Consider the following 13422-nt stretch of genomic DNA (forward strand, 5'->3'; position numbering starts at 1 on the left):
TGCTTGGTGGCAGCAGCAGAGGATCTGCTGGCCGAGCCTCAGCAGTGCCAGGGACCACTCTCCAGCCACTGTAGTCCCGATATAAATTAACCGGTAACCATAGCTACCGCACTCTGATTGGCTGCTGGAGGTAAACGTGCCTGCCGACGTCACCAAATCTGAATAAGGATGCGCGAACTGCCAGGCTGGGCACACAAAGCTGATTATGGGGCATAGAGGTGGAGTTCCAGGAAGTGTCATCTAGCAGAAGTTTCGTCTGGTCCCCGGTGTGGAGCTGAGGCTGGAGAGAACACTGGCCACCAATGAGGAGGACAAAAAGGGAGCTCTGCTATCCTGATTGATCTGTCAGATGCTGGCACAGAGGTGGGACTGAGGGTGAGGGGGCACTGAGGAGTCGGGTGTATGTGGATTTATCTGGAGCCAGCCGGGTCTAGGTGTTTTGGGTGAATCATGATGGTCCATTGCGCTGGCTGTGAGAGGCCCATCCTGGATCGCTTCCTCCTCAATGTCCTGGACCGGGCATGGCATGTCAAGTGTGTCCAGTGCTGTGACTGCAAATGTAACCTCACCGAGAAGTGCTTCTCCAGAGAGGGCAAGCTCTACTGCAAGACAGACTTCTTCAGGTAAGGACATCTCAAGCCCCAGCCGAGGGAAGGGTGCCCAGAGCTGGCACTGCCCGCCTCCTCTTCTGTCTTCCCAATCTTCACATGTTTCTCCAATGATACCATGCATCCTCTCTCTAAAACCCTGTCTCCAAAATATTCTTCTACACACCTATGGATCCTTCTATCTATCATCTATTTATATCTATCTAGATCTATTTATTATCTATTATATATCTATTTATTTATTATCTATCTATTTATTTATTATATATCTATCTAATATCTATTATCTCTATATCTATCTAATATCTATCTACCTAGTTATCAATTATCTACCTATTTATTAATTATCTACCTATCATCTAATATTCATCTACTGTATGTTCAACTATATGTCTCTTTGTATCAATCATCTAATATCTACCTTATATCCATCTATCTAAGATTTCTTTCTTTCTCTCTCTCTCTCTAGTTTAATTTCTATTTATAAATTAAATTCTGTAATGGTAAAAGAAAACCTGCAGTTTATATTTGCAGATTTATGTGGACCGAAACTGTTAATATAATTGTGATCTCATTCGACTTTCCGGTTCTTAAAAATAAAAATAGACACCGGTATATCGTCGGAAAAATGGGAAACGGGTCATGGCAGACCTACACTATTACTTTTATTATACCAGCAAGAATATTTTACTTACACGTGTGTAATATAAAAGTGTAAAAGTATCAATCAAAATCATCAAACTATTATAGATAGATATAGTAGATATGTATCAGATATAAGGCAGATAGATAATTCATTGATTGATGCATAGATAGATATGAGATAGATAGATAGATAGATAGATAGATAGATAGATAGATAGATAGATAGATAGATAGATATGGGATAGATAGATAGATAGATATGGGATAGATAGGTAGCGAGATATGGGATAGATGTATAGATAGATAGATAGATAGATAGATAGATAGATAGATAGATAGCGAGAGATAGATAGATACAAAAAATATATACTCAGAAATACATTTTGACAAATGCGAATATATATATATATATATATATATATATAAAATTAAATATTCCTTGTGCTAAAAAAGCAGTACACAGCCGCACATTGTGGTGAGGTTAGTGTGTACTGAGGGCTACCAGTGGTATGCGGCTGAATGCGTTTGGTGTACATATCTTGGAGAGCTGACCATAGGGCCAGGGCTCCAGGACAGTATATTCCCCACTTTTTACATTTGGAATATTTCTTTCTCATGTTAGAATTCCAGTTCGTTTCCTTCCCAGTATGTGGGCCTGGTACGAATGGGAATTTCACTCCTGAATTTCCAGTACACTTTTTGAGAGTTGTTCTAGTTTACTAATTTGACAAATAGTTTTGTAAGCTATGTGAAGGAAGGGGTTAAATGCCCCCTCCCCACCCCCACCCACCTATTTTGAAACAAATGAACACTGTAAAGTCTCCTCCCAACTAATGTGAAAACTACTTAGCGGCGTTTAATGATTTTTGATAAGGTGCAGGTGAGCTAATTATTTTTCTGGATAAGGCAACCATGACTTATGACCTGTATTACAGACACTAAATCAAAGTCATGGGAAGCTCAGGTGAGCACTGCTACATCCCGCTCACATAGGCGGACACCGTGTAATAGGCATTACTAGATCAGCACCATACGCATCACATTCATATAGAATAGTTATATCATATCATATATAATAAAAAAAAAATATATATATAAAAAATTCGATGAATGAATATAACCAGTATATTTCCAAGGTAATATTTTACGCTCAAAGAAACAGTTAATTCACCAGTAAAAATGTTTAACAAGAAAATTATTCGTTTATTCGATTTTACATATTTTATTATATAATTACGTTAAATAGCTTTTAAAATATTCTGAGCATACCACTTCATTGGTGCTGAATAAATATACGTGCAGAGCATTTCTTACCGCAAATAGGCTCCACACTATTAATATGGGGCTGTCCTGTATATGTTACTGTCTTTACCCATCTTTATATTATTTTGATATTATGCGTTTTTCTCCGTTTTACGTCAATTTATTTCTCCTCTTTGAACATTCATACAAAATATGAATGTATAAATACATACATATTCGCCTGTGTGACTGCATGGACACATATTTATCTCGGCATCATGCACATACCTGATAGATATTAGATAGATAGATAGATAGATAGATAGATAGATAGATATGGGATAGATAGATAGATATGAGATAGATGTTAGATATATAGATAGATATGAGATTGATAGATATATAGATAATTGATAGATGGATACTAGATAGATAGATAGATAGATAGATAGATAGATAGATAGATATGAGATAGATAGATAGATAGATAGATATGAGAGAGATAGATAGATAGATAGATAGATAGATAGAAGCCTTTCCTGTTATGACCTGTGATACACAGTAAGGACGGCCCCGGCCGGTGCGGTGAAGCACCCTGCAGATCTGGTACATAATACGCTGGAGACATCTCTGTCCTGCACAGAATTCCCCACTACACGCTTAGTAGGAAATAATAATATACGTATATAATACAGCAATATGAAAACAGTGAAGGTGAAATAAACATATATTTCCAGCCGAAAAATCTGAATTTGATCTTTCCTTACCACTAAAGGAACTTATATGATTTCAGGAAAAATATATTTCTATCTACAGTAATTACTTATATATCCTTATCTACTTCATCTGTCCCAAATATCTACTGTATTATCTATCTACTATCTATTATCCATCTACCTTCTATCTATCTATTATCTATCTACCTATCTATTATCTATCTATCTATCTATCTATCTATCTATCTAGTATATATTATCTATCTAGCATCCATTTATATATTTATCTATGTATATAACTAGTATCTATCTATCTCTATTATCTATCTATCTATCTATCTATCTATCTATCTATCTATCATCCATTTATCTATCTATCTATCTATCTATATCTATCTAGCATCCATTTATCTATCTATATCTATCTAGCATCCATTTATCTATCTATCTATCTATCTATCTATCTATCTATCTATCTATCTATCTATCTATCTATCTATCTATCATGTACATCTCCTACCCCACTGGCACAGGGCACCAGCTCCCAGTGCCCACTCTGACCTAGCCCTGGTTCTCCTCCTCAGATATCTCCCAGTGATCCCCTGTTCTTTTCCCCCTCCAGGAGATTCGGGACTAAGTGTGCAGGGTGCTCTCTTGGAATCTCTCCCAGCGACCTGGTGAGGAAAGCCAGGAACAAAGTTTTCCACTTGAACTGTTTTACCTGTATGGTGTGTAACAAGCAGCTGTCTACTGGGGAGGAACTCTACATCATAGACGAGAACAAATTTGTCTGCAAGGAGGATTATGTAAGCACCAGCAGCCTGAAAGAGAGCAGCCTCAACTCAGGTGAGAGAGAACCTCTCAGAGGTGAACAGGGGGCGGTGTGACGTCATCTCAGGTCGCTGTGATGTCATTGCTTCTCAGTAGCATCATGAGAACCTCACTTAGTCTGGCTGTATAGGATGAGATAGAGACAACTACAATCTGTGATGGTGAGATCAGGTATAAAATACCATAACTGATATTTCCATTCTGCTTTTGCCCTATTCTCACCCTTCCCATACTCAATCTCAGTTCTAATTCTTATACAGGAGCCTTAAATAGAAGTCATCATTTTCTAATCTCAGGCAGAGAACAGACACACACATACCCACCCTCCCCTTCCCTCTGTGCCAGCCTGTGGGTGGATCTGAATTACATTTTGAACATTACCACTACAGCTGGGCACACCTGCTTTTGTTAACCAGCCAGGAGGACAACAGGCATCTCTCCAGGCATTGGCACTCCATCCAAGAGTTCCAGTGCCCAGCCTTTCCTTTAACATTAGCATCCTTTATCCCCTACACATTCATACCCAACCCAACACATGATCTACATGTAAGGGGAAGGTGCAAAAGCCATTTTCCCTCATGGTCAAGTCAGTATTGGGCTGCTTTTACACAATCAGTGCTTTGTCAGTGGTTTCCATCAGTGATAGTGAGCCAAAACCAGTGGCGGGTCAAAGACACAGAACAAGCCAAATCTTTCCATTACACCTTATCTCTATATAGGCTCCGCTTCTGGGTTTGGCTGGCAATTAGTGATGGACTGTGTGAAATATTAAAGGGAACCTGTCACTGGGATTTTGTGTATAGACCTGAGGACATGGGTTGCTAGATGGCCGCTAGCACATCCAAAATACCCAGTCCCCATAGCTCTGTGTGCTTCTATTGTGTAAAAAAACTGATTTGATACATATGCAAATTAACCTGAGATGAGTCCTGTATGTGAGATGAGTCAGGGACAGGACTCATCTCAGGTTAATTTGCATATGTATCAAATCGTTTTTTTTTACACAATAAAAGCACACAGAGCTATGGGGACTTGATATTGCGGATGTGCTAGCGGCCATCTAGCAACCCATGTCCTCAGCTCTATACCCCAAATCTCGGTGACAGGTTCCCTTTAAGTATGGCACTGGTATGTTAACTGAGGCTTGCTATTGATTGGCTCAAAACATCTGCCATATTGTAGAAGCTATAAACAGCTGATTACCCTTAGTATAGTCTAAACTGTAATATCCTCTTCTGCAGATGATATGTCTCCATTTTATTAAAATTCATACATATTTTGGGCTCTATGTGATACCCTGCTCATCATTTTCCCACCGGGATGAAGTTCTCCTGGACTTCCGACTGCTATAGACTATGGTTATACATGAGTTATAAAGTGAAATGTTGGAAATCTGCAGTCATTTGCTTTTAAACTACTGGAAATCAAATATTACCATTTCTTCCAGTGCGACAAGCAGAGAAAGTAATGAGAGAGCGGTAGAAGTGCATAGTGTAGGCAGAATACTGAGGGCACGGCCGAGATAATGTTTTTCCATCTATACCACATTTGTCGCAAGTTTTGTAAGACACAATTCGATTTAGCCCTTCCACCGTCATCAGTGAGCATATTATGTTAACATTTCTTGTTGGGCCTGGCAGATTAATGTGGTGGAGTCCCTTCTTTTCCATTGTGCACTGATCAATCAAACACGCAAACCCCACACTAGAGAGAACACAATGGAGCCGCAAGGTCATGTGTGCATCCTATGTTTTGTCGTGGCTTCCCTTTGTTGCACTTATAGATACCTTTTCCCTCTGACTGTATCGGATACATTTGTATCTTTTTATTCTCTGTAAATATTTGTATTTGCAAGCATTTCATTTACCGTAATTTGAATCCATTATATTTTTAATTAGTTTTTAATATAACAAACGGTATGGGTGGCAAATAACGTATCAATGTCATCGATAGGGCGCAATTGCTTTAATTAGTAAGCCCCTGAATCTCCAACATAATTATAAAAATGCCCCAGCGGCTTAAAATTGAAGAATTTATATATGACAGGTTGTGTGTGTTTTTCATAGATCCATTTTTAAGGACATGCCATTAGAAACCCTATCTTGTTGTAGGCTTCTAAAAATGAGCAACGTTGGGGCTGTCCACACTGTGATTTTTATACTCGGGTCTATTGGTATGGATGCAAGTGACCCTAACAATTGAAAGGTCAACACAGTCTTACCATGCGGAAAGGAAAGGCAATAAGGGTGACAAGTGTGTCAAAACAAAGGAGGATTCATAAATCAGGAAGGAGGGGTGCAAGAAAAGCGAAATCCAAGCTAAATAAAGGAAAGTTGAGATTTAGATGGGTGACAACAGCTCATATCAGGTTGGGATTGTCAACTCAATGTGGTCTTGACTTATAGAGAGGGGATTGTATGACAAGCTCCACCACCTCCTCACTAGGTGTTGCTTCTTAAAGTGGTGTAGTTTGTTTACTAGCCTTTCAATAGGTGTGTAAATTGGCGACCATATGAGAGATAGTAAGGCTCTGGTCACATTTGTGTTGTGGTTCCCATTAAAAATGCAGCGTTGAATCTGTCTTACAGCAGACACCTAAAGGGTCTGATGGAACATACTGACATAGATTAAATCATTTGTGTAAACCCATCCGTAGCCTGTCATTCATGTATGCCTTCACTTTGGCCTAAAAAATAGTGCACTATGATAAGGCATATTTCTCACTTTCGACGGCTTGTCAGCTCTTGTGACATCTTGGTTTTAGTAAATACTTGTTTTCCCCGTGAAATAACAATTTTGGAGGGCGGTTTGGTGGCTCAGTGGTTAGCACTGGTGCCTCTCAGCGCTGGGGTACAAGGTTTAAATCCGACCATGGACAACATCTGCATGGAGTTTGTATGTTCTCCCCTTGTTTGGGTTCGGTTTCCTCCCACACTCCAAAGACATACTGATAGGGAACTTAGATTGTGACCCCCATTGGGGACATCTTGGCGCTACGTAATATAGTAACGCTATAAAAGTGCATATTTACTAATCTGTCTAATGGATAGTGTAAGCTTAGATAAGACAGTCTAAGGCTGGGGCTAGCATCAAGATTGTGCTACTGCATTGCCCAATTGGCTCTAATGGTTGTCAGTGGGATCTGAATGTGACATGCCACCAATGCGTGCAACAGTTGCAAAAAATAAATAAAAAAATGTTGGATTTTTGGTTGCAAGTCACACATGACTTTGTCATCATAGACCAGAATGCAAATCGCTTGTGATCGCCACATGGCCAAATTGCAAGGCTAAAATAGTCACGCGACAGCAAGCTGCAGATAAATCCCGCAAATAGCTCTTTGAGACTTGCTGTAGCCAATCATTTGCTGGATTATCACAGATCTGGCAGACCTTTACCTAGTCGAGTCTAACTTTACGCCACCAATTTGTTTACTTAGTTTACAAAAAAAAAATGCAGCAAATTTCAGGCATGCAATGTAGCAATTTAAGCCATGCCCCCTTACCCATTTAGCTATGCCATGCCCCTTGTCAGGAGGAGCGGAAAACGTGTGTAAAACAATTAATGAATGTGGTGCAAGGCATGTGCACCAGGTTATTTGGCATACATTTGCCAGAATTCTGTCGTATTTTCAATAGCATTGTGTTGTACCACTCCTCTGTTACTCCCACCAGAACGGTATAAGGAAACTGACAACTGGGTGTTGCCATCCCCATCGTCATTAGGGTGCGTCACACAGTCTGGGTCTAGCAGCCCCAATCGGATAATGTCAGCTTGAGCAGGGACACAAGCCCAACAGGTTACACCCAGTTGTCAATTTATTCATACATTTTTAGAAGGAATAACAGAGGAGCAGCACATTGCATAACTGCCAGAAAAGATGCTCCAGGATTGTTATTTCATGAGGAATGAGTAATGACTAAAATAACCACAAGAGGTGACAGGATCTCTTTAACCCCTTGCTTTAGAAATATATGTTAGTGCTACTTTAAGATTTTTTCTTCTTCTTACTAATTGCCGAACTGGATGGACAAATGTCTTTTTTCGGCCTTATGTACTATGTTACTAATGTTGTGTTTATTATTGATAATGGTGTTAATAATAATATTTACAAATACAGCAAAATTATGTTTTGTGACATATTTGCACCCATTTTCATACTAATTGATGCATGAACCATGTACCGGTATATCTAAAAATATGGCAGACACCATGCTGACAGGAGATCAAAATGGAATTGGTATATGGGACCCAGCAAGGTGATTGGTGCGCAGATCTAGCGCGGTCATTTTTACTGGGGGGCACATTCTCAGAACAATAGGGAAATATGCACTAAGCAACTTCTTCATTTGTCAGAGAGCTGTCCAGACATGCAAATATTTCATAGGCGAATGTAGGCTGTAAACTACGTTCTTCATTCAAAGGGAATACGGTTAGACCGTGAGTGATGAATGCAAATAATGGAAGAATAATTCATGGATATTTACAGATACATGACACACTGAGCATCATTAAACATAATCCTGTCGGTGTTATTACATGCGATGCAGCCACTGGAATAATATTTTAATCTCCTTCTAATGCCTCATTACAATTAGCCAGATCTCATAACCTTCAGATTGCACTACCTGGAGTGCAGTGTTCTTTCTCTTAGATTGTAAGCTCTTTTGAGCAAGGCCTTTGCCTCCCTTTATGTTTCTATATATGTGTTGTTTCATCACACTTTTATTTTTCTGCACGTTACTTATAAAAACACAGAATCTCATTCATTTCTGTGGGTGTCAAGTTCAATAGAAAATACATCTGTTCTGCATCCATTCAGTGGGGATCCTTTTTTTTAAGGCGTGCTACATGTGCGTGTCCTGTAATAGCATTGGGTGCAGAAAACTGAAATGCAAATGCAAACCGATATTCCCTTCTGCATCAGTTCCCCAATCACTTGGGAAAGAAGGTTGTATCTCTTCTATTATGTGAAGCACAGCGCTGGAAATTATGTTGGCGTATCACAGGTAGCATACTAATGACCTAGGTGATTGGCTTGAATAGTAATCCCAATTAATTTCAATACCTGAATGGTTAGAAGAAAAAATAAAGAAAAAAATATAATAGGATACGGCCACACAATCAGGTTTACTGATGGAGTTTTGGAAGCTAAAAATCAGGAGTGGCTCATAAAAGGAAATTGAGTATAAGGGCCCTTTCACATGACTGTATTTTTCTTTCTGCATCCGATACGCAATTTTGCGTATCAGGTGTGGACCCATTAGTTTTAATGGGGCCGCAAAAGATGTCCTATTCTTGTCCATTTTTTGCGGGCAAGAATAGGCATTTCTATCATGGAGATGGACATTCCATTCCGCAAAATGCGGAACGCAAACGGACAATAACTGTGTTTTGCGGGTCTGCAATTTGATCTCCGCAAAAATGGATACAGTTGTGCGAATGAGCCCTAAAAGACAAAGATGATTGCTCCTCTTACTTCAATTCACTCCTGTTTCAGGAAACATGACCGTCTTGCCTTGCCCGGACTATTTCTTTTTAGTTGACTAGAATTGACTAGTGTCTTTTGCATGGGTCAGGCTGTATTATACATGCGCAGACAGGTGAATTTTCTTAGCATTCTTAAGGAATTTCAAATTCAATTATGATTCAGGAGCTTCAGAATATATAAATCCAAGTGCAGCCTCAACCTTCACACCGGTGTATTGCAGATCACTGACATTGTATACTCTGGCATGGGCACATTACACAGATTATGTACCTTGTATATCCGAGGCCAGGATTGTAAGGACAAGTGCACATTTGCTGGGCTCACAACAAAGTCTCCTCTATATTCCATGGGCAGCAATTTGCATGAAATGCATAAAGGCAAGGGATGGCCTTCATGTGACACTGACTATAATGACCTTTATTTCTATAGAATCAACCTATCAGGGGACGGTAAACAAGCATGATGACACATATTGTGAAAGGTATACACCTTCTACTATAATAAAGCCCCCCCCCCCCCAAAAAAAAGGGGCCATTTCCACAAGAGCTTACAACCTAGGGGAGGTGTGAAGAGGGGACACATTAGGTAAAAATGGCTGATTATGTCATTATCATTAGCCTGCATAATAGCTTCTGACAAGACTTTGGTAATGACTGAGAAAAAAGGGATACATAGGAATAAGCTGTGTATAGGGGGATGGGTACACATATTTTTGGTGGCAAGGTTTCATCTACTGTCATTTGTATTTGGATAAATGAACAAATTATTGCAGGATATGGGACCCTGGATAATAAAACAATATTCACAATTGTATAGTTAATAAAGAACATTATATTGTTAAAGAGGACCTTTCCTCAGTTTAGCCCTAGTCTAATCATGGTCTTACCGTATAGGGCGGCCCCCACTGATGCCATGGCACTTTTTTTTCCCCAAAGACCCCCCCCCCCCCCATTCGTCCGCTCTTGGCCCCATTGATTTCGGCGCCTTATATTATGATGATCCGACTCGGTTATACTAGGCGGAGACTCGCAGTTTCGCTGGGGGCGGTTCTCTTCTCTATGGCTGTGAGCGCATCCAATCAGAGTGCACCGTTCTCTCTGGCTAAGACCATACATAGACTAGAGCTAGCCTGATGAAAGGTCTTCTTTAATGTTAGATTTAAATATACAACAACAAAAAACCATATGAGAAACATATGAGAAAAGATGCAGCTGTGTTGTGTCCCTTGGGCTCCTTTTGACATGCTCATGAGGACACTATTCACATGGATGACTGTACTAACCTGGAACTGTGCATGACAATAGATGTTACATTGTGAAATTCCCAATGTAACTGCCTCCAATCTTCTGAAAGCACTAGTGTTTACACCACCTATGCTAATGGGGTCTGCATTCGGTGACCTTTTTACACGTTAACTAACACCTAGGACGAATTACTAATGCGTCCATTCAAACATAACCTAAATGCAATGAAGTCTTGAAATTTGAATGGTTCTTAAGTATATATACTGATGGAGATTTACTCAGCTAAATGTCCCAGAATTCTGGTCCAGTGAAAACAGGGGCACATGCCTTATACCACATTATGTGTTTTAGGGTACATTGTAAGTTTTGCTGCCACCCCATTCAGTCCTTTGGTGTCTTGCTACACTGCAAGCTCTGATTGCGTGAAAATCGCTGTGTAGACGCATCCTTAGTCAGTTTTTATGCCTCAGTAAACTATTTTGAAATTGTCAAAATTTTGGCTCAAAATATTGGTCTAAAATGAGCCAACCAAGAGTTGGTGTAACAGAGAGAAAAGTGTCTAAAATGTCAAGCAAAATTCACCAATTCAGACAGAATGGGCCACTGTGATACATTTGGTGCCTCTTCTGGTCTAGTGTTAAGCACCATTATTCCTTAGTTCTCCATATAACCCATGTTTTTTTATTGACTTTGATCCCAAATAGTTATAATATATAGTACGTACCCATATATCAACAACCATTATGTATATCACTCTGCAACCTTTCCTACAACACCTTCGTCTAACCAACTGTTATTACTGAATGCCCTTCTTAACTTTACCTTATCTATGTACATATGATACATAAAGTGTTACCTGCAAGCAGTGGCGTACATATAGAAGTAAGGGCCCCACCGAAAGAATCAAACCAGGTCCCCCACACCAGACAGAAGGATTTCCGCCTAAACCCATTTCCATGACCCTTGGGCCATTTTTTCCACGGCCTCATTTGCAAAATGTTGTTCCTTTAGAGGGTAGAGTCCTGACCAAGTTTTCACCTCCAGGAGAAGAAGAGATAATCTCAACTAAGACTGGGCCCCCTCTTGCCCTGGGCCCCATAGCAGTCACATGGTCTACCACTATGGTAGATGTGCACCTGCCTGCAAGCTACCTAATTGTGTTGGCTCACAAACAACATTTATTACCTGTTCACAGGATATGCGATAAATGTAATGGGGAGTCCGACTGCTGGGACCCCCACAGGAATGAGGGTCCCCACGTGAATGGTGTGATTGCACACAAGACTCTAATCCCTACTGAACTGCTGGAGATAGAAGAGTGTTGTACTCTGCAGTCCCATAGACAGAGAATTGAGCCGTGGTCATGCATGCACACTTCTGCTCAGGGGACTTGAGAACCCCTGTTTTCATGATCAGTGAGGGTCCCAGTGGTCTGTACCCAGCAATCATACAATTGAGAAATGTTGTTTGTATGCAAACCCCTTCAAGTAGTCAATTTGAGCAATTTTAGGCAGTATTAAAAAAAAAACTGCAACAGTGTGCTCCCTTCCAAGTGGCTTCATAGGTTGTATGTTCATGAATACTGGTCCAGCCTACTAAATGACTCACTGGAAAATGTAACAATTAGGCCATGTTCCTGTTAGCATCTTGTATTGAACATCTGGACTTGTATGTTTTCATGTGCTAAAGGGATCAAAAAAAAAATGTCATTGCCCACCATATTCACCATTGACTTCAATGTAAAAAAAAAAAAAATACTGACAAACTATGTTAAGGACATATCTCCGGTATACCTACAACATGCATTCATTGTTCAATCACTTCTTGATGTAGCATTCCTTATAACACATTATCAGTCTGCCTCTTTACATCTTCTTCATTTCATTTATGGAAAGAAAATCTAATCAATGCAATATAGGGACCATATAGATAGATAACATGTCCTAGTCTATTAAAACCAATGAGATGTGTAACAGACTGTTCTGTGTTTCTTAGTATCCTCTTGCACAGACAGAAGTTTATCTCCAGATGTTCAGGATCCAGCACAGGATGAAAGTAAAGAGACAGATCATTCCACCTCTTCGGATAAGGAGACTGCCAACAATGAGAATGAAGAGCAGAACTCTGGTACCAAAAGAAGAGGACCTAGGACCACCATTAAAGCAAAGCAACTAGAGACCCTCAAGGCAGCATTTGCAGCCACTCCAAAACCAACAAGGCACATTCGAGAACAGTTAGCGCAGGAAACGGGGCTTAACATGCGGGTGATTCAGGTAAATCATTATTTGCTCTTTATTTCCTTTAAACCTCTATTATTTCTTATTATAACCCAGATTTTATGTCTATGATTTAACATGATTATTAATACTTCTTATCTTGATCTTGGAGTTTGAGCTATTGCACATAAACGTCTTCTGATATTGTAGAAGGAAATGATTTTAAAAAAAAACTTAGCATATTTCTTACTCATGTGATTAGCAATGGTTACTAATTTAGAAATTCACTGACTAATTTGAGAACTGTATGTGTACTTTTATCTAGTTTATCGAGAATAATTTTAATAAAATGGTAAAATACCTAAAGGGAAGCTGTCACATTGAAAATGTAATTGGTCCTGTAGGTAAGTATCCCACAGTGGTCAAGGA

At 39.6% G+C, this 13422-nt stretch overlaps 1 protein-coding gene across 1 annotated transcript in view; it reads left to right on the forward strand.

Annotated features, from left to right (window-relative positions):
• Positions 1-450: 450 nt before the first annotated feature.
• The window catches only part of LHX5 (LIM homeobox 5), a 37993-nt gene continuing 25021 nt past the window's right edge, over positions 451-13422 (forward strand). The window contains exons 1-3 of the mRNA XM_044288700.1: positions 451-623; positions 3834-4057; positions 12773-13050. Of these exons, the coding sequence (XP_044144635.1) occupies positions 451-623; positions 3834-4057; positions 12773-13050 (675 nt within the window). The remainder of the gene's footprint in view (positions 624-3833; positions 4058-12772; positions 13051-13422) is intronic.

This window comes from Bufo gargarizans, chromosome 1, assembly GCF_014858855.1.
Source record: "Bufo gargarizans isolate SCDJY-AF-19 chromosome 1, ASM1485885v1, whole genome shotgun sequence".
Lineage (NCBI taxonomy): Eukaryota > Metazoa > Chordata > Amphibia > Anura > Bufonidae > Bufo > Bufo gargarizans.